Consider the following 25554-nt stretch of genomic DNA (forward strand, 5'->3'; position numbering starts at 1 on the left):
TCTACTGATATTTATCTACCATCATTTATGAGCTATGAAGCTGTTTACAACATGTTTGTGCTGAGTCATTTTTAAAGACACATTTCTCCAACTGTGTAACAAATATTGTTCTCACAAAAAATAAGAAATCAACAGCTAAAATGCTTTTGCTTTTGCTGATGAAAGTGTACATAGTGAAACATGAATGTATATGTATGTTTTTGTCTGATATCCGATCCAGTGATTTAGTATTGGACCGATATCGGTACTGACCGATGCTACCTAATTTTACTGCTATCAGTGTTATTGTCAGTTCTAGAAAGTACAACACCAGGGTCGTTGCTCTCCATGTCGGTTGTGAATGAATAGGTGACGTAATGCTGCCCTCTCCTGTACACTCACGAGACACAACACACTGGAGTTAGTGATTTCATTCTTCAAACACTCATTAATTAAATATTTGCAGTTGTTTCGTGTTTGTAATACCAAACAGCATGTAGAGTCCTCGTGATTTACCGAGCATAGACATTACTTTTAATTATATTTAATGAAAAGCTCCTGTGGGGACTAGACTTGGTGACTTTGTTTCAATAAGGCGGGGCTTCAACTTTGGGGAATTTGCAACATGCAACAGTGAGTGCACTGTCTACACCTCTGTGGCTGTGGCTGTGCAGCACACAGCGGCTGTTTGTCTGCGAGCTGAACTGGAATAAGTGCAAAACTTTGCTCCACTTGTGCGTCTGTCGCGTCAGCCGCGACTATGGCGCTGTTCAAGTTCTCCTGTGCGATCATCACCAGAGCGTTATTCATCATCGTGTCCCTGGCCGGCGTGTGGAGGGTGACAGTGGTTAAGGAAGACCTCCACTACTGGCTCCTGACGTTTCTCTTTCTGCCGCTTGTCCTTGAAATGATAATAACACTGAAGAGGCGGAAAGGAGAGGATTATAAATGGTATGATGATGATGCTGCATGCAGATAGGTGTTTTAATATTCTCCTTTACATCATGATGCAAACCCTCTTTGTTTGACTTTGCTTAAATCTTACCCCAACTGTTGTATTTTGTAATAGATCTGTAATAATAATAGTAATACTAATATGTTACTTGAATCAACTTTAATCACCCCTCACAAGCTCCACAGTCACCCTGCCTTGCATCCTGCTTGTCCCTCTGCTGCTATTGTTAACACAGACAGTGAGGATGGGGTTGTGCCTCCAAACTTATTCCTGGAATTCAATAGACAATGCATAGATCACTACAATCTTTAAATTACATCATTGTTACATTTTTCAACATGTATATAGTTATTTTTAGCTGCTGTAGTATAATTATTATTATTAGGGAGTCATTACATTTACCTAAAAGCAGTCTTGTATAAAGCACTGAAGTATAAGGTATTACTATAGTAAGAGTAAAAGTACAAGTATCTCTCCAGAAAATGACTTTGGTAGAAGTTGAAGTCACTTTTTTATAATGTTAATTAAGTATATGACATTTGCTATACTTAAGTAATTTAATGATATAAAATGTACTTTAGTTTTAGTACAAAGTATTAAAAAAGTGAGGTTAGGATTGAGCCATGGTGGCCTAGAGGTAGGGCGAGGTTGTGCCGTAAATTTCTCCCTATGCTAGTTTATATGAGTCCTTGAGTAAGACACTTAACCCCATGAGTAGGTGAAAACTGTAGTGTAAAGCAGTTCATCCAGACTAGAAAAGCTCTATATAAATACACACCATTACCAACTCTTCTTCTTCTGATTTTATTTGGTAGTAACAAGAGGAAATGGAGTGGAGTAAAAGTAAAAGCTGCCTGAAATATAAATAACAAAGTAATGTATGTGAATGGCGTACTTAAGTACAGCAACACAGTATTTGTACTTCATTATATTCCAACACTGTTCAAAAGTGTGTGTTGATAAACCTCTTCTTGGATGTCTTGCAGGTTCTCCCCTCCCATATTTCTGTTTCTTATCAGTATCATTCCCTCCGTCTGGCTGCTGGAGCTCCACCACCAAGAGAACAAAGCCAGTGAGACTGAGGTGCCGCTTCCAGCCAGAAACAAAGATACTTAAAAAAAACATGACAGATGTTCGCATTGCATTGATTTCTCTGTGTTCTGTCAAATAAAACACTGCATGCATTTCCTTTTGAATTGGGAGCATTTAGGTTTGAACTGCAGTGACATGTAGACGTAAGTTTGTTGAATTCAGTCTGTGAAAGAGGTTCCTCTGTCTCTTTTCAGTGCAAAAAACTTGACTCGTTGGAAAATGTGCGCAGCACTTTTGTGATCAACGAGACCTTTGGAAACTCCTCAAACTACTTGAAGGTGAGAAAGGGTTCACTTGTACCTGTAATAGAACACGCTGTGTTTTCTTGGAGATGCACAAACGTGAGACAGATTATTCTGTTGAATTTGAGAAACCATTATTTTGCACTTTGAATAAAAAAAACCCACACATTTCAGACGTACATGCACATATTCCATATCATTCATTTTACGCCAACACTCACTTTTCCTGTGAATCAAGGTCACAGTTGTGTCTCGTCATCACCGTGATGCTGTAAAACAACTCAAACTCCAGGAAGATACTGTTCCCCAGTGTAGAAATAAGTCAAGTTATTTCCCATAAATAGTACCACACACTTTACTTTTCAGTGTTTGTGTGGCTTTTCTTTTACTCTTCTTGTTTTCGTTACACGCTATCAGCACAAGGAGACCATTTAAACAGAAGACGTAATATATAATTTAGTCCATCAGAATTAAACAGTGGGAGGGGCACTGCTGCAGTCCTCTGTCCTTTTACTGAGATTCACTGGAAATCCAAACTCCAGATTGTGCAATAATGATGTCATTAAAGGACAGTTTTTTTTCATGTTCTCCTTTAGCAACATGCAATATATAATTAAACTGATAAGAACAGATACTACACTTGATCTTAGCCAAAATGCAGAGAAGCGATAACATGCAATATATAATTATTAGGAAACGATTGTGTTGAGCTGAGGACAGGTTGAGAGAAAATGTGGCTAAATAAACAATTTGTTAACAATGAAACAACTCTGAATCTGTCTTCCTTGTTCTGAACAGGCGTTATCGGACGTCTGCTCCCATGACTGGATCCTGGCTCTGCATCAGATTCTCCTTATCCTCCTCATCGTCGGGAAATGGTTACTCCCCCTGGGGGGCGGAGTCACGCGTGACGAACTCTCTCAGCTTCTCCTGATTTTCATCGGCACAGCGGCAGACATCCTCGAATTTACTAGTGAGACGCTGTCAGATGTCAAGTGGGTGGATGGTCTCATTTCTCATTTTATTATTATTATTATTATTATTATTATTGTTTATCTTATCATTTTTGCACGTGGATGTGATAATACTGGACACAGAAGAGGTGAAGTTACCCAATCAGGGCCCACTTCTCACATATCATATCCTTGTTAACTAAGAAAATCAGCATCCAACGCTTTCTTAAATCCACTCCCTTCAATGTTCCTTTTGCAGGGAGAAAACTCCTCACATGGTCTACATTATCTTGGGTGTATGGACGTGGAGTATGCTGCAGTTCCCGTTACATCTGGCCGGTCAGTGATTGTTTCTGTTCAACCAATAGCTTTGGTCACTGTTAAGCAGCAGCAGCTGCACATTATTGCACATAATCCATCCCAGAGTGTGACAATCCCCACAATATGTTTAGAAATTGGCAAAACATCTCAACATTCAACAGTAATGTAATGACACAAAGTGTTGTTAGTAAACAGTGAAGCTTAGTGGAGTTTAGCCAAAATCACAAGCTTTTCAATCTCTGGCTATGTCCTATGTTCATTTCATGAGCCTTGAAATCACAAAAGGGTTATCAGTGATGTGACCGGATTGACGCTCAGACCTGTGCTTCTAAAAATAAACTTTTTCTACAAAAAGAAACAGGAAGAGACTTGTTAGGAGGGGTGTGTTCAGTAGAACTCAGAGATTAGGATATTTGGAAGCAGAAAACAGAAATTAAATAAAAAAACTAAAGTCTCTTAGGTGATTAGAGAAAACCTTTATAAGGCGAGGCCAAATATTCCGATATCTCTGTATTGATTTTCTGAGAAAGAAAGAAAGAAAGAAAGAAAGAAAGAAAGAAAGAAAGAAAGAGGAAACAAAGAGGGCAACTTTGTTCTGGGAAAAGACAACCCACACTATTGATGAATATTCATAACTTAGCCTTTATTCATCCAAAGATAGATGCTGAAAATCTTTGTGGTGATACTGTCGTCCATAGGACACAGGAGCAGGGCAGAGAGGAAGTCTGGGTGTGAGGGGACTGCACTCGAGGCCGCGTCGAGCAGGGGAAAAAGCTGGTGCTGAGCCAAGTCAAACATCCACAGAGAGGGACAACGGGGCAAAAGAGCAGGGTTCACAGGTCAAAGAGACAGAGACAGTCAGCAGCAGAGCAGACACAACTACAGGAAGTGCTGGGCAAGCGTGCAGACAATATATATCCTTACGTTTACGACATTTCTTTACAAAATTCTCCATCACACTGCCACTTTTATGTCCTCTCTCAGCACGTCCATGCACCTTCTCTTAGGTCTTTGTCTGGCAACTCCATCCTCAACACTCTCCCCTGCTGTGCTCATTCCCGATCTTGAACCACCCTCGTCACTCCCACTGTGAATCTCAGCATCTTTATCTCCACCACATCCAACTTTGCTTCCTGCCTCGTAGTTAAACGGGCAGTTGCCAATCAATAGAATAGAATAGAAAAGAATATGTCTCTATTGTCCACATAATTGTCTTTGGCTCACCAATTACAGACGACAAAACCACACTAATTACACTAAGAACAAGACCTAAACCTAAAACCACTATAAAAACACATTCAAATATCCATACATTTTAAAAGTGCATCATATTTCTCACTACAGTCTTATAAATATAGGAAATTAACTTTTTTCCTATATATGCTTCGGGGGCATTTTGGATAATTCATAGGTCAATGAAATGTTGGGAAGTTTCTTTTTTGTTTCTCTTGTTAGGGCTGCCCCCAGGCTTTGATGGGGAAATAATAGAGGAAGCTGGTACACAGGAGAAAAAGACAGCAGAGGGAAAAACATGGTGACAGAATTTATGCTCTATCTTCTTAAAGAACTTAATATTTTGCAGGTAATAGATGGTACAAAGAAACAGACTTGCACTCAATATGGTACCAATCACCAACCAGCTGAAGTTGTTTTGGTCTTTTAAACACCTCACACTAACAAGCTGAAAGCAGGCATATTGCCACCTTGTGTAGTGGAGGCAGAAACAATTCATTCAACAAATTGATTCCCAGTTAGGGCTTGTATACATGTGCAAGGAGATTTATCCAATTATACTGCACGTTTAGTTGGACTGTAACTCCACTTAACTGTGCAGTGAAATGTACTGCCTGCTTATGGGCAAGTAAAATCTCTAATTATTATGTTTGCGAAGGTTCTCACACAGTCACACAGGTCACTGAATGAGGGCACTGGATATTATCGAGGTCATCCAGGTCAGGTTGGATGGGAGGGGAAATCTCTTCGAGGAAACTCAAGAAGGTCCTGTTGCTTATATCTAACGCTACTGAGGTCTCCAAACTTTACCCAGTCTTATCCTAAGTATTATATATACTGGTAAATGTATCAAGCAGAAGTTAATTTGTGAGGTTTTAAATTCAGGTTTATGAAATCTTAACAAAATAAAGTTAGACAGTTGGTTATAGGTCTCTTTTACAATAGAAACACAATTTGAAAAATGTTAACCAATCCGGCCATAAGGGTCAAGAAAAGATGTCGGACAAAGTTTGTGCTTTTGTCTCTTTCCTTTTTAAAGTGGTGACCTCCAAGCCAGGAAGTGAGGCTGAGCTGGGCAACCAGGAGGCTTCTCTCATGACTAAACATAGCACGGACATGTGGCACATCATTGAGGCCCTGTTCATCCAGGACGGGCCCTTTCTTGTGGTCCGGCTTGTCGTCATGACCTACTCCAAAGTCTTCCACCAGATGCTGGGATTCTTCACCATCAAGAACTTCCTGGTGGTCATACTGAGCTTGTACAGGCTGGCGATCATATGCCAGTCCTCTAGATCCTACAGCAGCAGGGACATGGCTATGTCTCAGCATTTTACAGCTGTTACTTGTGAATAATTAATGCTGTTGGTAGAAGAAAAATTTTTTTTTTTTTTACACAAGCAAATGGATAAAGTTGTCAAGTTCAAATTCCATCTGATTTATTTTGAAGGTAATAACTTCCTTCATTTAAGTCCCTCTGAAAATCAGGCCAACACAAGAACTAAGAAAGTGCAAACCTCCCCCAAGGCCACTCCGTTTCCCATTGTGCGAATATGTTCTCGTATCTCGCAAGGTTAACAATTGTTAATGAGCACTTCATTGTTTTTAATGAACAGTCATTACATAACCAGTGGAGTCACACGCTGCATTGTGTTGCACAAAAGAAGCCAGGGCTGGACCACAAACTCTTAATTTCTGACACAAATTACATAAAAAAAACACTAGTCAGACATAATCAAGCTTCTCTTTGCCCGGTGTATCGCAGCAGAAAGGGTGACATGACAATGGAATATAAAACATTCCCTAGTCAGACACATGTGGAGCCCCTAAACCAGGCATGTCCAAAATTTGTACTAGGAAAGAAGGTTGGCCCCTTGGTCACGTGTCATCCCCGTTACCTCAGCAGCCGTGACAGACAGATGTAGATCAAAATTATAATTGGCATTGTTACACTTTCTGTATCGGGTTCAACAGAATTACTTATGTGACATTCGTGCAGTGGGCAAGACAAGACAGGAAAAGGAGCATAACAAGAAAGACATGATAACATTTAAGAAAAAAAAAGCACATAACTCAGCCTGCCAGCACAATGCAGTGCATCAACGTCGTATCAGAGCACAAATATCTGCTTATCAAGCCAGCACCTCCAGTAACTGGAGACATTTGGGTTGGACAGTGTGATGCAGAGGCCGCTATGTTGAGCAGAAGTGAGGCCAGCGAGAGCAGCAGCTGTTGACAGATGCTGAGATTGGAGATTACGTTTTCCTGGTCTTAACCTAGACAGGAAGCTGAAACTGACTGTGAAAACTTCCTTTACTGTGCCAGTTGGCTGCTGGATTAAAGCACAACATCAACACTTGATAAGTATTCTGTTTCAGTAAAGCAGAGATTGAATTATTATTATTATTATTTTTTAAACGTGTTATTAGGAGCACATTTTGAAAAACATCGTCTTTCCCATCTTAAATGTTTTTGTATCTCTTGGATTATTGTGCTTTTAAAAAATAAGACACTTACTTATTGTTACTCTTGGCCAAGTAGCCTGACGGCAGTTATAGTTCGCTTTTGCCCTCAAGGTAAACAACTCGGTCTAAGTTAAGAGTTGGGTACATTTAAAAACCATGGGTTATCATCAGCTTTATAATGCTTAAGAATCAGTATTATAACTTCCTGGTTCATGTGAAGACAAACATGTATTTCTATTGCATTTGTTGTATTATCACATTTTTGTACATCCCCACAATTTCTCTCTAGCACATAATCACTCTGAATGGCACAGCACTGTTTCTGATTGGAAATGATACAGCCAATGCCACGGCTGATAAATAACCGCGGTGCTGCCTTTTCCAAGGCATTTCACACCATAAATCATTCATTGCATTCACTTACATTAAGTCATGTATATTCACTTTCAAGCGCTTGCCCTTGGATGTTGAATTGCCTCTGTGATCTGCCTCCACCAGGAAGTCAATTTAGAGACACACTCACTTATTGTTCCACTGATAAATAATGATGTAGCACAAGGTCCATGTATACTGTAGACTCCAGTCCATTTTACTATACTTAATAAATAACTGGCAATGCATGTACGCTCGGGAAACAGTATTATATTGTGCTACAGACTCTGCTGAGCTGACTGTAATGTTTACTGCAATTTAAACTTGCACATAAAACTACAACAGAAAACAAACCATTCACATTCAAAACTTTGTTGTTGTTTTTTTTACCAAAATAATGTTTTTTTTATTCACCTGTAGGAACAAAGAAAGTTGTCAGGTTTTTCTTACTGTTCTGGATTAGAGTGTACTGGATAATGTAGCCTATCCCTCATTACATCACATGTGCTATTGACAGACAGACAGACGACTTTATTGATCCCTTTGGGAGGTTCCCTCGGGGAAATTAACAGCTCCAACATCAGCACACAGCACTGTTAAGATTAGAGTCACACTTTTCAGGAGACTGGAAAGAGAAACACCCCAGTTACCAAACACCATAAAATATAGAATAGAATAAAATAAGCTAAAAATAAAGATAAAATAAAAATACAAATAAAAATCTAAGAGAATATAAAAATACAAACATAAATGACCCATGCTATATATTAATATGTATACATACATACACACAACACATATATATATACATATACATACACACACATATATATATATATATATATATATATATATATATATATATATATATATATATATATATATATATATATATATATATATATATATACATACATACATACACATATATACATATATATGCATATACATACACACACAGGTACACACACACCTACAGTTACCCCGTATTGCCCAGGGTTTTATTGCACTGTCTATAAGGTTTTATTGCACATGTTATTATGTTGTTATTGTTGTGGTTATTGCACATTTCAGTGAGTTGTGATTATGGACATATGTTTGTTTAGTTCGTACTGTTTGTTTTGTTTGCCCTCCTCCCCCCCCAGTGAGGAGTTGTACAGTTTGATGGCCCGGGGGACAAACGAGTCCCCCAGCCTGTTGGTCCTGTACTTTGGGAGGAGCAGCCTGTTGCTGAGGCTTCTGTGGCTCCTCTGGCTGCTGATGACAGTGTGCAGAGGGTGGCTGGCATTGTCCAGGATGCTCAGCAGTTTGTCCACAGTTTTTCTCTCTGCCACTGTCACCAGAGGGTCCAGCCTCATTCCTACCACAGAGCCGGCCCGCCTGATGAGTTTTTCTAGTCTGTGGAAGTCTGCCTTAGTTGTGCTCCCGCCCCAGCACACCACAGCGTAGGAGAGAACACTGGCAAACACAGACTGGTAGAACATCCACAGGAGCTTCTTGCAGATGTTAAACGAGCGTAGCCTCCTCAGGAAGTCCCCTGAGGAGCTCCGATGTTGCTGACCACAGTGTCAGACGTGATGTCCTTCAGCCTGACGTACTGTGGTCTGTCTGTGAGGTAGCTGGAAATCCAAGCAACCAGGCAGGGGTCCACTCGCATTCTGGTGAGTTTTTCTTTTAGTACAAGGGGCTTGATGGTGTTGAAGGCACTCTATTGGCTGGTCTTCTCTTTTATTGGAAAGCCCCCTTCTTCTTTTACTTGTTTACCAAATTGTGTTGATCATTCCCACACAACTTCTCATCTCCAGTCACTGCAAACCTTCTACAAAACAGTTGATTATTGTGTTTTATGTTCTACCTTTTAATATGTCATATCTATGGCGTCGTGTATACTGTTATGTAATATTACTGTTAAAAAAAAATCTGTACTGTAAAATTGAGGGCGAGTCCTCAATAGATATTTGTATTTTGTAAAGAAATAAAGTTATAAAACTGACTTGACATAGTTCATAACATATTTATAGCAGCATTTATTTATTCATCAGTTATTGTTGCAGCTATACAAACACATACGACACAGATGCAGATGTTTGTCTACATCTCTGATACATAATGTGAGTGAGTTGATCTGTAAACGTGTCCCAGTGGCTCCCCACTGTGGACATCACCATATTAGCAAGTTGAATGTATAATGTCATCTGTTGACAGCTTCTGACACTGAATCACTGTTGCCTCAGACTTGTTTGTATTTTTGAGACATTACATCAGAGTTTAAATATCAAATAGCAGCTTCAGATTGTGACTAAGTGTTAGTGTCGGCAACGCCTTGTGTCTCTGCCAGTCTGGTTTAAAGATACTGTCAGTAGCACAAAAAGAAATGTATGTCTCATTTATACTGCAATTAAAATGATTGAACGATGAGCAGTGTCCAAGCAAAAACTGTGCACATTCTAAACATCTTCAAATTTCCTAAGTACATAAGAGGCACAGAGCAGTCTATTGTATATTGTATACCAACACAACCTACAAACAAAGATATTTGTATTTTTGTCACTGACATTGTTGATGTATATATGTCATACTATATAAAACAAGTAGACAATTTTACATTTGGCTTGTAAGTACAGTTACATACAGGATATTTCCCTTTAGCCATTGAGACTTGCAGATTATGAACTTTATTTTGTGTTGTATTGACGTAAGCATTGTTGTTTCTAAAATATACTTCCTGTGTGCTATTAATCATAGAGTTCAGTTGCACTTTTAGAAGGGAATCTTTGATAAACTGGATTTTATTTGAAGGCAGAATATTTTTGTTTAAAAGTTAGCTGTAAACTCAAACTCTGTAACTTTTACCATGAAATGAAATGTAATGAAATATGAGGTTAACTATTACAACTGTGCTGTTCATGTTATCTTATAGCAAATTTACTTATTTAAAAAACCCATAAGCACATAAATGGTCAACTTTAATCTTAGCGGTTGTCATGTGTTTTCTTATCAATCAGTATTTCATAGTAGAATAATAATAAAAATAACGTATTTCTACTTAATTATTGCCAGAAACTAATCAAGAAGCCAGTAATTTAGGACCCACTTGCTCTCTGATCAGATATGGGTCTCCCTTGTAAGATATTTTATTAATTTCTGCTAATTTCACATTTCATTTTCTCATGTGTCTCATTCCCAAATGAAATGTGTGGAATCATTTCTGAGAGACTGCAGTCATTTCTCATTTTGTCTGTCGTTATTGAAATGAATAAACATGTAAGTGAATGAATAAATGAAACGGGTGAATATGAAACATTAAAAGAGTTCATGAATTCTGGAAACTGTTGTGACTAAGTGCATTTTGTGTGCACTCAGTAAAACTTCCTCCACAGTTCCGTTCACACAGTCCTGTTTTACTGACTGTGAGGAGCATGCATGTGCACATATAGACTCCAGGTGGCGCTTAAGCACCTGTCCTTTTGCCCTCTGACCAGTCAATGTGCCATTTTTAAAGACATTTTCTTTAATTTTGTTAAACTTGGTTTATGTATCCCAAAGTATGGATTCTCATTTAAGCTGACATTTCTGTAAGACTGTTTTTGCCATTTTGTAGAAACTTGTTGGAATGAATCATTACATTATAAATACTTATCTATATTTATATAAGATTTAGAGTTGTTATTTTTTTGTGAGACTTGTGATCCCATGTCCTTTTTGCACTACACAAGCAATAACCCCAAACTTGTTCAAAAAGCAAAGTAAACTGAGTACATTTTAATAAACATGTTACTTTTTGACTTTAACTTGAGTAGATTAGACTTTTAGTACTTGTATGTTTCCACCTCTGCTGAAAGCGCAGGGTTCGCTCGCTCGCACTGACTTTCTGGTTGTAATATGACACAGTAGAACGACACAGGGGTTGGGCTTGAACTCACTCAGCTTCGAGTTGGACAAGCCCAACCCTTCAGGTTCCCAAACAGGTTACATTGCACACACGGGTGGGGCTTTTTATTTGGTACCAGAAATTCTCTGAGTCTCTGCGCGAGGACGCACACGATCCTCCAAAAACCTCACGGAGAGTAGACGCGAGCAGCAGCTTGAATCCTCCCGTGTCTTCATTCCGCTCCGCGCACTGTGATCATGTTTCGCTGTGGGATCGCTTACCCACGATGCAGGTGGATCGTGCCCCTGCTGCTGTTGTTCGCCATTATTTTCGACATTATCGCCATCGCCGCCACCTCGGGATGGGTCGAGGACGAGGACGCGAAGTCTCACTACGCCAGTATGTGGGAGCAGTGCCGGGGGAGGAACGACCAGTGGGAGTGCAAGTCGCTCATGGACTTCGGTGAGTGTCGTTGTTTTATTTATTTATTTATTTATTTATTTATTTATTTATTTGGCGCTGCGTATACGAAACAACACGCGAGAGAGAAAGAGAAACAACAGAAGAAAAACAGTGGATTTAACAGAGCTGCGTGACACTGTCACGACCTCAGTGTGAGCTTCAGTCCAACACTCACACAGTTTAACTTGAAGGATTGTGGCCCCTGACAACAGGTCCAAACTACAGAAGAGCAGGGGACAGGGCCTTTACCTCACTCACACTCACTCACACTCAAGTGAACTTTGTATTCACTATTATAATCACCAGCCTGGACAATGAAGGAGTGTTCGTGTGGTTGATTTAGGCCATAAAAAGCTTTAGTCTTCTACTTTCTGCCTCATATCGCGTCAACTGTGACTGTTAATCTTCTGCTATTCCCCTTTTCCAAGTAACTCATACTCAAATTCATCCTAATTCACACCTTAAATGTTTATAATCAGAATGAAATGAATCTAAAAAAGAACCCACTAACACATTTTCACCATAGTCTGGTTTTATTATAAAATAAAATGCATCAATCTGACTCACTAATACACTGGATAAATTGTTGTGAAGCAGACCGTGGCAGTGTTTTTGCACGCCACACTACATTCTTTGTTTTTGATTTTGACAGGGCAGGGAAGCTGGGTATGTTTTATTGCAATGTTTATTTTTTTATTTACTTACTGTATTTTTTTTAAATAAAACACTTAAATCAACAAGTCATGCATCATGGGGAATAAACAGGTAATCATAGAAAAGAGACATGAGAGGAATAGACACCCCAGATTGATTGTTGTGAATATTGAAAACGGCTGAATATGTGGTCGACGCTGACAATGATAGAGTCATTTTGTCCACATGATATTTCATGTCAGAGCGGTTGCCCTTAGTAGACATTGTAAACCTCAATCTTTACTGTTACTGGTGACTTTGATGAGTCTGGCCGCTCCGTGTTCCAGGTCAGTGGTGTCAATTCTTCTGGGGAGGTGTTGATTAAAACTCGTACAGTATGACACAATCTTCCCACTATGAGTAAATATTTTAGGGTGACTGTTTATGGCAATGTGTCAATTATGTAATGAAGTGCAGTGTAACGCTTATAGATGGTTCTGGGTTCTCGTTAGGGCTGGACAATTAATCGAAATCTGAAGAGAACATCTTTGGTTCTCACAGATCTGCACAAACATCACATAGTCATCAAATAAGAATAATGACATAAGAATGACCACTCCCTCGTAATTTCAGTCAAAAATAATCGCAATTCTCATGTGTGAGGAATTTGCCGCGTTTCCTCGTCACAGATTTTGAAACAAAACAAGCAACCAATAGCGAGTAAGTATTCATGGAATTACTGTCACTAATCCATAGTTGTGCAGCCTCGTTGCAACGTTCACCATGCAGGTTTGGGTCAAGATTACAACACACAAAATCCTCTGTACGGTCATGTGACCCCGTCCTTTCAAGATGTAAATACATAAATGTGTACAGGACTGACCGTGTTCCTCTGTGTGTTTGTCAGAAAACTGTCTGACACTAATCAGAAACTCTGTTTTAGTTGTTTTTGCAAAGTAGAAAACATTCTTCTTTTGTGTCATTTCGATTTAAACACCTATAGGTTTTTGAATTTTCTTTGTGTGTGATCACATCAGTCCATTAAGTTTGATCCTCTTGCTCTGCCGATTGAATTGTAACGACAACACTGAATTGTTATGTACTCTACAGCAGGCAGCAGGAGTTCAGATTTGAAGTTACAATGTTTGGTTCTTTCTGCTGTTTTGGTCTCAGCAGGATTGAAGTAGCTAAAAAAGAAAAAAGACAATGGCAGCTTCCAAAAGAATGTTTGCTGGATCTGTGAAAGATTGTTGCCCTCTTACTCCCCTGAGTCTTCCTGTATGACGACTCTGGCCTAAATACTTGAAGGGGGGTTGTTCTAAAAACCACAAACCAGATTGGCAGAACTGAGTGTGTGGACACAGCATGTAGTGAATATTGGCCTCAGACCAAACAGACTCCCTGTCATGAAGACTGCTCCAGATGGAAAAGCTGTACCGTAGTGTGTGGCTGTACTGAACAATAAGAATAAAGCAAGTTTTGGCAAGAGTGCATCAGCGAGAAAACATGTGGAAAGTAGATAATGACAGGATAAATATGAATCATTGCACCAGGATATGGTGAAACTACGTAACACCCCAGTTTTGGAAAGGTAACCATATACTAAAATAACTCTATTGGGTTACTAGCACCTTTAAATGTGCTTTACATTAAAACAAGCTCAGAAATTAATCTGAATTTACATCAAAAAAACGTCATCTACAAAGAATCCAATTATCTATAAAAAGAAGATACAATAATGCAGGAAAAGCTGTAAGAACAAAATGTAACACAAAAGATAAGTAAGTAAATCAGGTAAATCTAACATTTTTAGCACTTTTATCAAGTTTTCATCATTTTAGGTTTGCAAATGTACTATTTAGCTAATCACTGTTGACATATTAAATCACCAGGGCTACAATGAACCATTATTAAATAAAAAAGTCAATGAATAGTCATATTATTGTTTAGTGAAGTATAATTTTCTGCACCTGAAAGTGGCTAAAATTCAAATGATTCCAAAAATCCCGAAACACGTCTCATGAAAACGTTCCTATAAAAGACTTGCAGCCTAACAGCCGTCTTGATTATCGGCGTTTCTTTTTATTTTAGGATAACAAAAACAACATTTTGGCTCACAACATTGCTTGGTTCAACTGACGATTGGTTATTTTTCCTATTACGATTACAGAAACTATTTTGTTCTGCTTTCTAACCGTGATTCTATATTAAAACATCTTGTGTGTTTTTTTTTGCTTAAGAGATCATTGACATTATGAATTGATGATTGAAGCTCAAATTCTAACGCAGTGACTCATGGCAACATAGGAGCTTTTGATTCAAAAGAACGCATCTGCTACCACTGAACCTCTGTAACCTCTGAATTCCGGTAACCATAGTTATGTTCATATTTATGTTCAGTCGCCCCAAGTAAGAACAGTGTGTGTGTGTGTGTGTGTGTGTGTTATGAAATAAAACACAGTGTCTCCAGCTTCCAGGAGCTGCAGGATGTGCAGGTGTTTCATTGACAACCGAGTTCAGCCACTGCCGCCTGTGTGAAAGACTTTTTATACAAAGGTTCATGAATATTATCCTTGACTGTAGGACATATGTACATATATACATATATATTACTGTCAGGCTGCAACCTAATCTCAATGGTGTTGATCAGGAAAGGAAAACAGCTGTTAAACAGACAGGCAGCCTGTGTGTTCACCTGTGACTCACAGGAACACACCCAAGCATGTAGACAGTATTTTCCCAGCACAGTTTCACAGACTAAAATGGGTTTGTGCAGCCACAGGAAGACGTGCTCTGACTTCCATTCATTTGGACAAAATAAAGTTTTGGCTTAAACAAACCCCTTAACCAGTTCATGCCTAACTCTAATTTTAACCTAACCTAACCTGAAATCTTTGCCCTAAACTTAACCAGTTGCTCAGAAATGAGGTTCTGCCTCATTGGAACCAGGTTTTGGTCGCCAAATGAGGACCATCATTTGGACCACATCATAATACATTCCCTATATCCCCTTACCCTAACCTTAACCATCACAACTATGTGCCCAATTCAAACCATAACTCTAAAACTAGGTCTTAACCCCCAAAAAGCCCTTTAAAGATGTGAGGACTAGCACACACACACACACACATACCAACACCTCTAACCTTAAGAGCCCTGACCTAAATTTAAAACCTTAAACACCGACCTCAAATAGCCATTTGAAGACGCAAGGACCAGCATACAAAGACTATACTGAAAAGAAAACCATAACATTCAGAGGATTCACATTTTTATCTCCACTTTATGACCCCCAACACACATCTGTAAAAGATTCAAGACTGTTTTTTAACTTCACTGCAGTGCAGATGGTAAAATAAAGTGCGATGCTAATTATATTCAGCTTTTACATTTTGTTTTCATGTCCCAAAACAGCCTGATACTTTAAACAGAAATAATTCAAAAGGACATAAAGGACGATTGTTTTTTTTAAGGCTGAAGTTGTGGGAAAGTGTTCCAGTGTGGCTGATAGGACTGGTATGTTACACTGCTGGACAATGAAGAAAAACAAACTGGGATAGTGTCTGGCTGCTGTTTGTCAAATTAAAGTGGGTTCTGTGTGCTTTAGTTTTCATTACTCTCATATTACAGTCATGGATCATTTCATTCCCCTTTCATAACCCATAAAGTTAACTTTAAAGCATTTTTACAAATCCACTTACCGCTTTTCAGACTGTAGTAGTACGTTGTGATTATGTTGAAACTAAGAGATGTTTCTTTTTTTTAACTGCACTCAGAAGTGTCGGAGATCAAGGGTTAGGGATGAATGGAGGAGGGAAACATGTTTGTTGTTTGCTTGAATGCAACTTAACTCCAGCACGAGTAGAGCTTGAAGCAGTAATTTCCCTCACATTCAAACTCCTTGTTTTATCTGATTTAAACCATTCCAAAAATCCCAAAAGATATGAGCTTCAAAAGGTTCCTCTTACACACATCTGATGTTGAGCTTTTATAAAGCTGTAGCAGTGGGTTTTTGATCGCGTTGAAACAAATCTTTTAAACTGAGCTTCACTTAAAAGGGTTGAAGTTTTCACATCAACGAGGGAGTGATTACTCCAGATTATTATGCGTTAAGAGGAAAAAGATTGAACCAGTCCGACTCGTCTGTGTAATGTGTCTGTCTGTGTGTGTGTGTTTGAAAACTTGACTCACACACACTCCCATACTCACACAGGTGTGAATAATTTAGGGGCGTTGGCTGATCCAGTAACAGTGAGGGTGAGTGTAAGAGCAACAAAATGCAACACAGTGTTCTTGGCTGTTGTCGTATAAAAGTGTTGTCACTCATGTTCATTGAGGTGAAATGTAAACGCGTAGGATGTTTTTTCTTTGTATGTCAGTCCCTGAGAGCTGCTGGTGAAACCTGCTCATCACTCACTCAGAGAGTTTTTCAGAGCCATGAGCCGTGACCTTTATAACCAGAGACCATTATGAGCAGTGAAAGCCACTTTACTCCCAGCAGCGACATCGAGCATTTCATATAGTTTTCATCTGCAGAGATCTACAGCGGCGCACTCTCGACGCTACATGTTTCCTTCACACTCTATCTTTTCCGCGTGTAATCACAAAACAGTGACAGTGTGGTGAAGGGTGTGTCTGGTATGTGCATCGAGTAGAAGACTCTCTATCTCTCGCTCCCTCTTGCTCTCTCTCTCTCCCTCTTGCTCTCTCTCTCTGTCTCTGTCTTTGTCTGTCTCTCTCTCTCCCTCTTGCTCTCTCCCTCTTGCTCTCTCTCTATCTATCTCTCTCTTGCATTCGATGTGAGGTTGAACCTCATTGCACTTGTGGAATGTGCTGTCATGATTCTATGCTGTGGTGAGGACAGAGTGAGACACAGAGAGAGAGACACACAGAGACACACAGACAGGCACAGACAGACACAGAGACAAAGAGAGAAAGTACTGTAAGGTTATTAGGGCTGCGAAATGGCCTAAGGACATGAACATGCATTGCACAATACATGTCTACTTTACACTTCTGATGTGTTTCCACCGGCTCGGCTCGCTCCTCGCCTCGGCACGGCACGGCACAGCTTTATTTGCGTTTCCACTAGCATATCATCTAAAAGCATATCACCTGGTACCAGGTACTTTTTTTTTTTAGTACCGAGCGAGCTGAGGCAATACCATGCGTGACGTCGCCAGACTGCCGGCCTCTGATTGGTCAGAGTGTCGTCACAGGAAGAGACGTCCGAGACAAGAATCAGGCCGAACAATGCCGAACTGTAGATCATTTTAAAAACACTTAACGATCCTAAAAACCAACAGTTACCAGGGAAATGTCTAAAATCTCAATATTTAACAGAGGAGTCTGGTGTATTTATCGACAGCACCGAACGGCGAGCAGCATCACAAACGCTGCTGCTGTATTTCAGTCCAGCGACTGTGTCAGAGTCACGTTTCATGCAGCTGTGCAGTGATGACTCTGCCCACGTTGAGTATTTACTATTTTTGTAGTGGAAAACCAACCTAAACTGTGCCGTGCCGAGCTGGGACCATAGTGGAAAAGGGCCATAAGGTTATAAGGCCTAAGGGCATGTACATGCATTACACAATACATGTCTGCTTTACACTTAGAATCAACCACAAACACCTTAAAATTTACGTCGTTTAACCCTTGTGTGCAGTATACAGAGGCTATAAGAATGTGCAATATAGAGTTTCCTTATATCCTTTTATTTTCAGCACAAACTAGACAAAGTGATGACATTTCTTTTTCCATTTTCACCAACTATATAAACACACCCGGGTAAAAAGTACTCAAAATGTTTCAAATTTTATTGAATTTGTGAAATTTGGAGAATATGCCGCAGTTCAAAATTCGTTCGGCTGGTTTCTGTGAAGGAAAAGTGCTCTATTTTGTGACGTCTGCACAAGTATTGCTACTTTATATCGTGACTAAAAATGCGATATTAAAATGAATCATAGCTTTGACGTAAAAGCACATGAGAAGACGAAAATAAATATGACAACGTGAATTGAAAAGGTGAACATTAAATGGTTAAACTTAAATCTTCCGTTCAGGTCTTTCAGGAGTTATTATGGATGAACAGTGACAATGTTATACTGTTCACTTCAGTTATTGTGTTAGAAGTAATACACTGCCCTTGTTTTTATCGCAGTTAGAATCATTCATAAAGTCGAGTTTACAGAACATACCAGCAGATGATTAAGTCAGGGTTATTGAAACTTGAAGCGATAATGGAACTGCAGACATTATGAGTTACGTTCAAAGCCAGAAACAAAGCCAGAGAAGATAAATAAAAAAAGCTGTTTGTGTTGTGTTTACCTCCGAAGACGAAACTCTCAGGAGAAGATTTGATTTTCAAGCATCAAGTTGCTCCGACCACTTTGAGACAAATGTGTTTTCTGTTGTCGGTGTAAAGCTTGAATGATTTAAAGGGTTGCGCTCATATTGTTTTTCTGTTTTCAAAATGATAATGTGTTTACTTTTGCGGTGGCAGATAAAATAAGGAGAATCGTATTCTTCTAACTGCCCTTTTCCGATCGTGAAAAGTGTCGAAATTGAAAGGTGTGTTGTGCAAATAATGAATGAAATGCATTTGAAACTGCCCTGTGTAGCACTGCACATTTTAAAAGAATAATAATAATCAATAAAACATCGAGTTTAGCTTCTCGGCTCTTCTGCAGATACTCCTCATATATCTCCCCTCACAGATCCAGCATCCTTGTCCTGAAAATAAAAAGATCTAGTATTGCTCGCTGCAGCTGCTGCTCTAAAGCTTTCTGAACACACTGCACATATACAGACGACAATATTCTCCCGCTGTTCCTCTCACTGTTTTTAAAGTTTGACGACAAGGTGTTATATATTGAGTTCATCCATAAAATGTTGTCAGAGGCAGGGAGTAAAGGAAAGTGAATGAAGTAAATGCAGTCGTTGTTGATTGTCTAACGTGTGTGTTTGTTCCGTGTTGGACTCCAGCTTGGGCCAAAGCAGTGGCTGCACTGATGATCATCGGCCTCCTCATCCTCATCGTCGCCTTCATCATCTCCTGTGTGGCTCTGTGCTGCACGCTCAACATCCAAATGCTGCCCTTCATCGGAGTGCTGTTGATTGTCGTTGGTAAGACGCACACACACACACACACACACACACACACACTGAATCAAGTGAGGTGTGATGGTATTAAGAATCACCCTGTGTCACTGTTATACAAAGTATTAAGAAGAATGGTGCAGTGGCTGTTTCTAACTTGTTTGTGCTCGTATAAACTATAAAGGTTTAAAGTTTCAACTTTAAACCTTTTCGTTTGACAAAAGAAGTCAAACCTTTTTTCCAAACTCACCGAGTTGCACCGAAAAAAAAAAGCTTCAGCCCCCTTTTCCACCGCAGGAAAAACCTTTCCACCGAAATGACTTTCCCTCACCCCAAACTGTCACGCAAAGAAGTACCTACTCATATTTTGCAGCCGTTAAGGCCAGTGTGGCTGCAACCCATCTTTAAGCTGCCACCTACTGGACTGTAGGTGTAGTGCAGTTTCTTACACCACTTCCCTGTGCTGTATGTCATCAGCCAGATATTTGAGGTGTGGTGGAAACACAACGCACACAGATTACCGGGATTATTTTTCCCCAGATAAATACGTTTTCAGTTAACAAAAAGTTCCTTTAAATGTTGAATGAAGCTCTGTAAAATGTAGTTAAATTATTGAGTAAAGATCATTATAAAACTGATAAAACATTCAGTGTCAACTTTTTAAATATTCAAGTTTTAAATTATTCTCTAATTTCAATTGCAATAAGGATATTGTTGTTTTATAAAAAGAAAACAATTGGGAAAATGGTAAATTTGTGTTGGTATAAGTTTTAAATGTGATAATTTAAAACTTAATATGTCACAGACAGGTGTTTTGCTAGTGTGTGTTGTGGTTTTAGATGTTAGAGATTGAATGTGTCAGGTGAGAGAATCATTAAAATGTGTAAAACTGAAGAAAACAGCCTTAGGTGTAAGTTAGGTTCTCACCTCAGGAGAAAAACAAGGCATTAGAGGGAAAGGCAGTGGATAAAGAAGAAAGTGTGTCATAGGGTTTTCAACGGAAGGTTGGCTTTTGGTGTGACGTTACCACGGGAACCCGTATGGCTTTGTCTTGTCGACCGATTGACTCACCCCGCTCACAGCGGAAGGCTGAGAACATGGCACAGAGCCAGACACTGAGACACAAACACATGAAATCATGCAGCTTTTCAGGGCCAGTGACAGGTGAAAAGGCCGCTCGTAACTCACGGAGACGCTGTGATGTGTCTGTGACTGTGCCCGCTTTCACTGTGCTGGAGGGAGTCGCCTCAGAAGAATTTAGCACTCGGCTCCCATAAGTGACTCATGCATCGCTCAGAGTCCTGAAAGAAATAGAGATTAGAAAAGAAAAATAAGTGTCAAAGTACACGCACAGGGTTGCTTTCATCTCGGCAGCAGTGCAGTGAATAAAAATAATACCTAGTCTTTGATCTGTGGAGTATAGACACATATAGTGTGCAGCCTGTCCAAAGAGAAGAAGCAATTGTGGATCAGCAGCAATCATAGAAAAAAAAGTTGTATTCCCAGAAATGATTAGGTGAAGAAGAAGAACTTTGAACTGTGCGTTACACCTCTCAGTGTACGCTCACTCTCACTCACTCATCTTCCACCGCTTCATCCTCCACATGAGGGTCGCGGGGTGCGGGAAAATTATGAAATTATTATTAGACGCAAAAGGAAAACCAGGACCACTGCTTAAAAGTCAGATGATGTTTACGCTGGATGAAATATTCAAACCTCAGACTGTCCAACGATTCACTCGACAATTTACAGGCTTCCAACGCGGCCAGTTACTAAGACTAAGATTTAACTGGCAAATAAAGTGAATATAGAAATAGTTCTTATTTGCAGAGTCCAAAATAGGGCTGCAGCTAATGATTCTATTTGAAATGAATTCATTTATGTAGCACTTACTACAATATCTACAAGGTACTCAATGTGCTTCACATTAAAAAAAGACACAATAAAAAATCATATATACTGTATAAGTCAGCAGGAATAAAATATACAATAAAACAGGAAATAAAATTAGAATCAATAATGGAGGCAACAAACAGAGAGGACACCAAAACAGATTATTTTCATGATAACATTTCATACATCAATTGAGCAGTTGTTTGTTTCATTAAATGTCAGATAATGGTAAAAAATAAATATTGATCTCTGTGTAAAGGTTTCTCTGTTATGTGGAGCAAAAACTAGAAACTATTGATAAGTTAGTTGAAAGTTAGATAAGTTAGTCTCTCTCCTGTTGATTGAATGATGACTAACTCCAGGCCTCACAGGTGTTTCTGGTGAAACCAAACCTGCCCTCATTGATTCACCCACCATATTCCCCGCCTGCCCAGCGTCACACCTTTCTCTGGAATAACTGTGCATGAGTCTCGACAGGCAGTGATCAGTGCCAGCGCCGTCTTAACTGACGGATCATGACGTTGTGCTGAGATATTCCCACACCCTGCTGTTAGTGTCGGTGTAATCATTCACCAACTATGATAACAAGGTCTTGTTGAAATCGGTTTCTCATCCACGGTACAGCCATGCTTTTACCGCACTGTGCGTCATGACGGGTGAAAATTAGCGGTACCTTTCTTCTTTCTTACTGTTAGTTATTGGCTTCATCGTCACAATATTGTCGGTCAGCGTTGGAGCAGTTTTACACTATTGTGATCTTTTATTGAATTAGATTTCTTCATTTAACCTTTATTTATACAGGGAAGATCCTTGCAAGCATGACCTGTTACAGTTTTGGCAAAAAAATAAACAAATAAATAAATAAAACGAAAACATACACACATACAAGCACACAAAATAAAAATAATAAAATAAAATACAATTATAAAACAATGAATACAGAAAAAGTGATAGTCTTAGTGTCTTACATGTCTTAATAGAGACTGGAGATTATTCCACTTGTCAGGTAAAATGAGAATGCAGTTCTTGCAGGTGACACAGACAGTTTTATGTAATTCTCTCTCTTGTATGATGAAGGTTTTCAGTCTGCTGTAGAGCAGACCAGATAAGGAGGGAGTTTATTAAAAAGTGCTTTATAGATAAATAAGAGGCGGTGAAACTCTCGTCTGGTAGGAAGAGAGGACCAGCCCAGTAATCTTACCCATGCTGTAGAATGTATATTAAGACAACAAAGACATCCTGCTTGCTGGTTGAAGATAACCTGGAAGTAAGAGTATACTACTGGTTGCAAGTCCATTTGAATGGAAGCCTATGGGAAAATGACCTTACCTTACACTTGGTTGATAACATCAGTACACATTTTCCTGAGGATTTAATGTTCTGAATCACTACTTTCAGGTCTTTTCCATAGGACATGATGTCAATTTTGTTCCTGTTTAGAGGAAAATAAAGACAATAAAGCATGACACAACATCCACTCCACCATTTTCTTAATCCCCTAATCTGCATGTTTTTGGACTGTGGGAGTAAACCGGAGAACCTGGAGAAAACCCCCTCCCCACACACACACACACACGGGGAGAACATGCAAACTCCCTTGTTTTCCGACTAGGTCATGAACCCGAGTGCAAACCACTGTACCAGAATAGAAGTGTTCTAACTTTTACCACCCGTCTGTCCCCACAGTGATCCTCCAGATCATCGCTCTGATCATCTACCCTGTCAAGTTCAACGAGCTGATCTTTGAAGGTCACTATTACTACACCTGGGCCTACGGCTTCGGCTGGGGCGCCACCATCCTCTGCATCGGCTGCGCCATCCTCTTCTGCTGCCTGCCACGCTACGAGGACGAGCTGAGCGACCTGGCCAAGACCAAATACATCTATACTTCTGCTTAAAGGCGAATCCTGCACACCCACCCCCAACTGCAGCCATGTCCAGTTTTCCCTCATGAGCTGGATTATATTTTACACTGTACCATTTCACCCAAGATCCACAATGACTCAGTTCAGCTACGTTTGGTGGGAATCGGGACCTCCGCCACTCGAGGGTGAAGTCGGATGCTTGGTGGGGGCGGACTGTGGTTGGGGGTCACAAATGACTCGGTCGGCATCATAAATGTTTTTTTACCATGGTATTTTTTCACATTCTGTGTCGAGCAAAAAATATATTCCTCACTGCGCTTTTTACTTGTAACACTCAGTGAATGCAGCGTCACCCAAGTGCACTTAATCTGATGGATGTCATTAACTGTAAAGTTTAGTCGTATTCGTAGTCTGATTTATCTGATTTGACTCTCAAACCTAGACTAAAGTATCTGCACAGGAAGCGATATATAAATAATGAATCATCGTTTGTGCTAAAACTAGATTCTCTCAGTGCTTGTGTGTCGTTTTTGTCCGGATTTTGCTGTGCGTAAGGTAAGAAGGAAGCGACGCTTTGGGCTCGGATGTATAACGTAACTGAAATGGAAACGTGGATGTCGTTTTAACAGTTGTGTTTGCACCGTTTTATGCGTTTGTTGATACATTTTCACCGACTGTTTCCAAACATTTTGTATTCTTATTGACTTACCAGCAAATAGGTATAACTGTGGGAGTGTGTTGTGTTGTTGTTGTTTTAATAACATTCTTTTTGGGATGGTGGATGTGATGCAGAAGAATTCTTTTGTTTTTGTTGTTACCCTGGAAGCATATTGAGTTGAATTGACGATCAGTCTTAGAAATTTAGAAAACAGTCCCTGTGTCTTATACAATTACTGAAATATTCATATTAGAACGGTCCAACTGAATGTGAGCTGCCTTGACAAAATATTGGTTTAAAGGGAACAATGTAAACTTAGAAACCCTTTTATTATTATTTTTTGCATCAGTGTGGTTGTATTAGCAGAAAACATTAAAGTATTTTTAATTAAAAGTTCCTTTAGAAATTAAAAGAAAAATCCAATCATGTTGTTTTCATATGCATTCAAGTTTGAATTCTTATTTAAATCAAAACCTTCCTGTGTGTGAGATTCCTCTGCGCTGTGTCGCTGAGCTCTTGAGTTTTCTCGAAAAAACTGGTCCGTCTGGTTCAACTGACATCGGGTGAGGGTTAGGGTTAGTCGCACATTCTTGCCCAAACAAGACCATGTTATAGTTCATGAATATCCAGGTGACTCTGACACAGATGATCACGGATCATGTGTGTCAGAGTCAACTTCAGGAAGGTCTAAACATGAAGAAACTCAAAGCTAAAACGGGATGTGATCAACAGGTGTGTTTCTCTCTCTGCTTTCATCCATCAGCTACTTTCTGCTCTAGTATGAACTGATTAGTTTTGGCGGTCTGTATAGTTTAATTCAATAAAATTTACTTTTTTTTTTGAAAAGGGTGCTATTTTTTTTTATTTATATATATGTTTTTCAGAATACGGAGGCCATGTTTTATGTGGGGGTGAATAGATGAGGTTGAGATGCAGGAGAAATATACAGTATACAAAACAAGACATTTGAAGATGTCACCTTGGTTAGTGGGAAGTTTAATTAGTGAAAATAATCATCTTTACTCACAGCATTACTTGTTAATATGAGGAAGAAAATAAAAAACTCATAGTATGTGTGCATATAATTTTTTTAATTTGCCAAATAACATTAGGGAATTAAAAAAACTAAAATCTATTGAAGTTTGAGTTGTTTTTGTTTTTGCATTCAAATACTTGTTAGTAATAAGTTATGCACACCTTGTGTGGCAGCATATTCACTTAGAAATGTTATAATGATGAATATATTACATTAAACATACATTAAAGTGACAGGTCGTAGCTATGTCTTAAGTATACATCAAGAACTGTTGTGAAAGGGCTTGACTCGTTCATTTGAACAGTGGTATGTGAACACTTTGTTGTTTTCTTGTAGAGCATTTTCAGTATTCATGCACCAGAGGAGAGACAGCAGTTGCCTTTTTAGACCGAGTCGAAGTTGTCAAAATGACGAAGGAAAAATAGAAAG

The 25554-nt window shown here is 39.3% G+C and overlaps 2 protein-coding genes and 1 pseudogene across 2 annotated transcripts; 2 read left to right on the forward strand and 1 right to left on the reverse strand.

Moving 5' to 3' along the window:
* Positions 1-599: 599 nt before the first annotated feature.
* Positions 600-7978, forward strand: LOC122781444 (transmembrane protein 26-like). Its single transcript, XM_044045089.1, has 6 exons — positions 600-930; positions 1921-2017; positions 2221-2304; positions 3067-3263; positions 3481-3560; positions 5815-7978. Exons 1-6 carry the CDS (start codon positions 740-742, stop codon positions 6126-6128), a joined length of 963 nt encoding a protein of 320 aa, XP_043901024.1. The 5' UTR covers positions 600-739; the 3' UTR covers positions 6129-7978.
* Positions 2734-2938, reverse strand: LOC122782340 (annotated as a pseudogene).
* Positions 7979-11571: 3593 nt separating the features above from the next.
* On the forward strand, positions 11572-24929 carry LOC122782057 (p53 apoptosis effector related to pmp22). Its single transcript, XM_044046253.1, has 3 exons — positions 11572-11942; positions 19560-19700; positions 23253-24929. Exons 1-3 carry the CDS (start codon positions 11738-11740, stop codon positions 23462-23464), a joined length of 558 nt encoding a protein of 185 aa, XP_043902188.1. The 5' UTR covers positions 11572-11737; the 3' UTR covers positions 23465-24929.
* The last annotated feature ends 625 nt before the right edge of the window (positions 24930-25554 follow it).

The sequence above is a fragment of the Solea senegalensis genome, linkage group LG15, assembly GCF_019176455.1.
Source record: "Solea senegalensis isolate Sse05_10M linkage group LG15, IFAPA_SoseM_1, whole genome shotgun sequence".
In the NCBI taxonomy this organism is placed as follows: domain Eukaryota; kingdom Metazoa; phylum Chordata; class Actinopteri; order Pleuronectiformes; family Soleidae; genus Solea; species Solea senegalensis.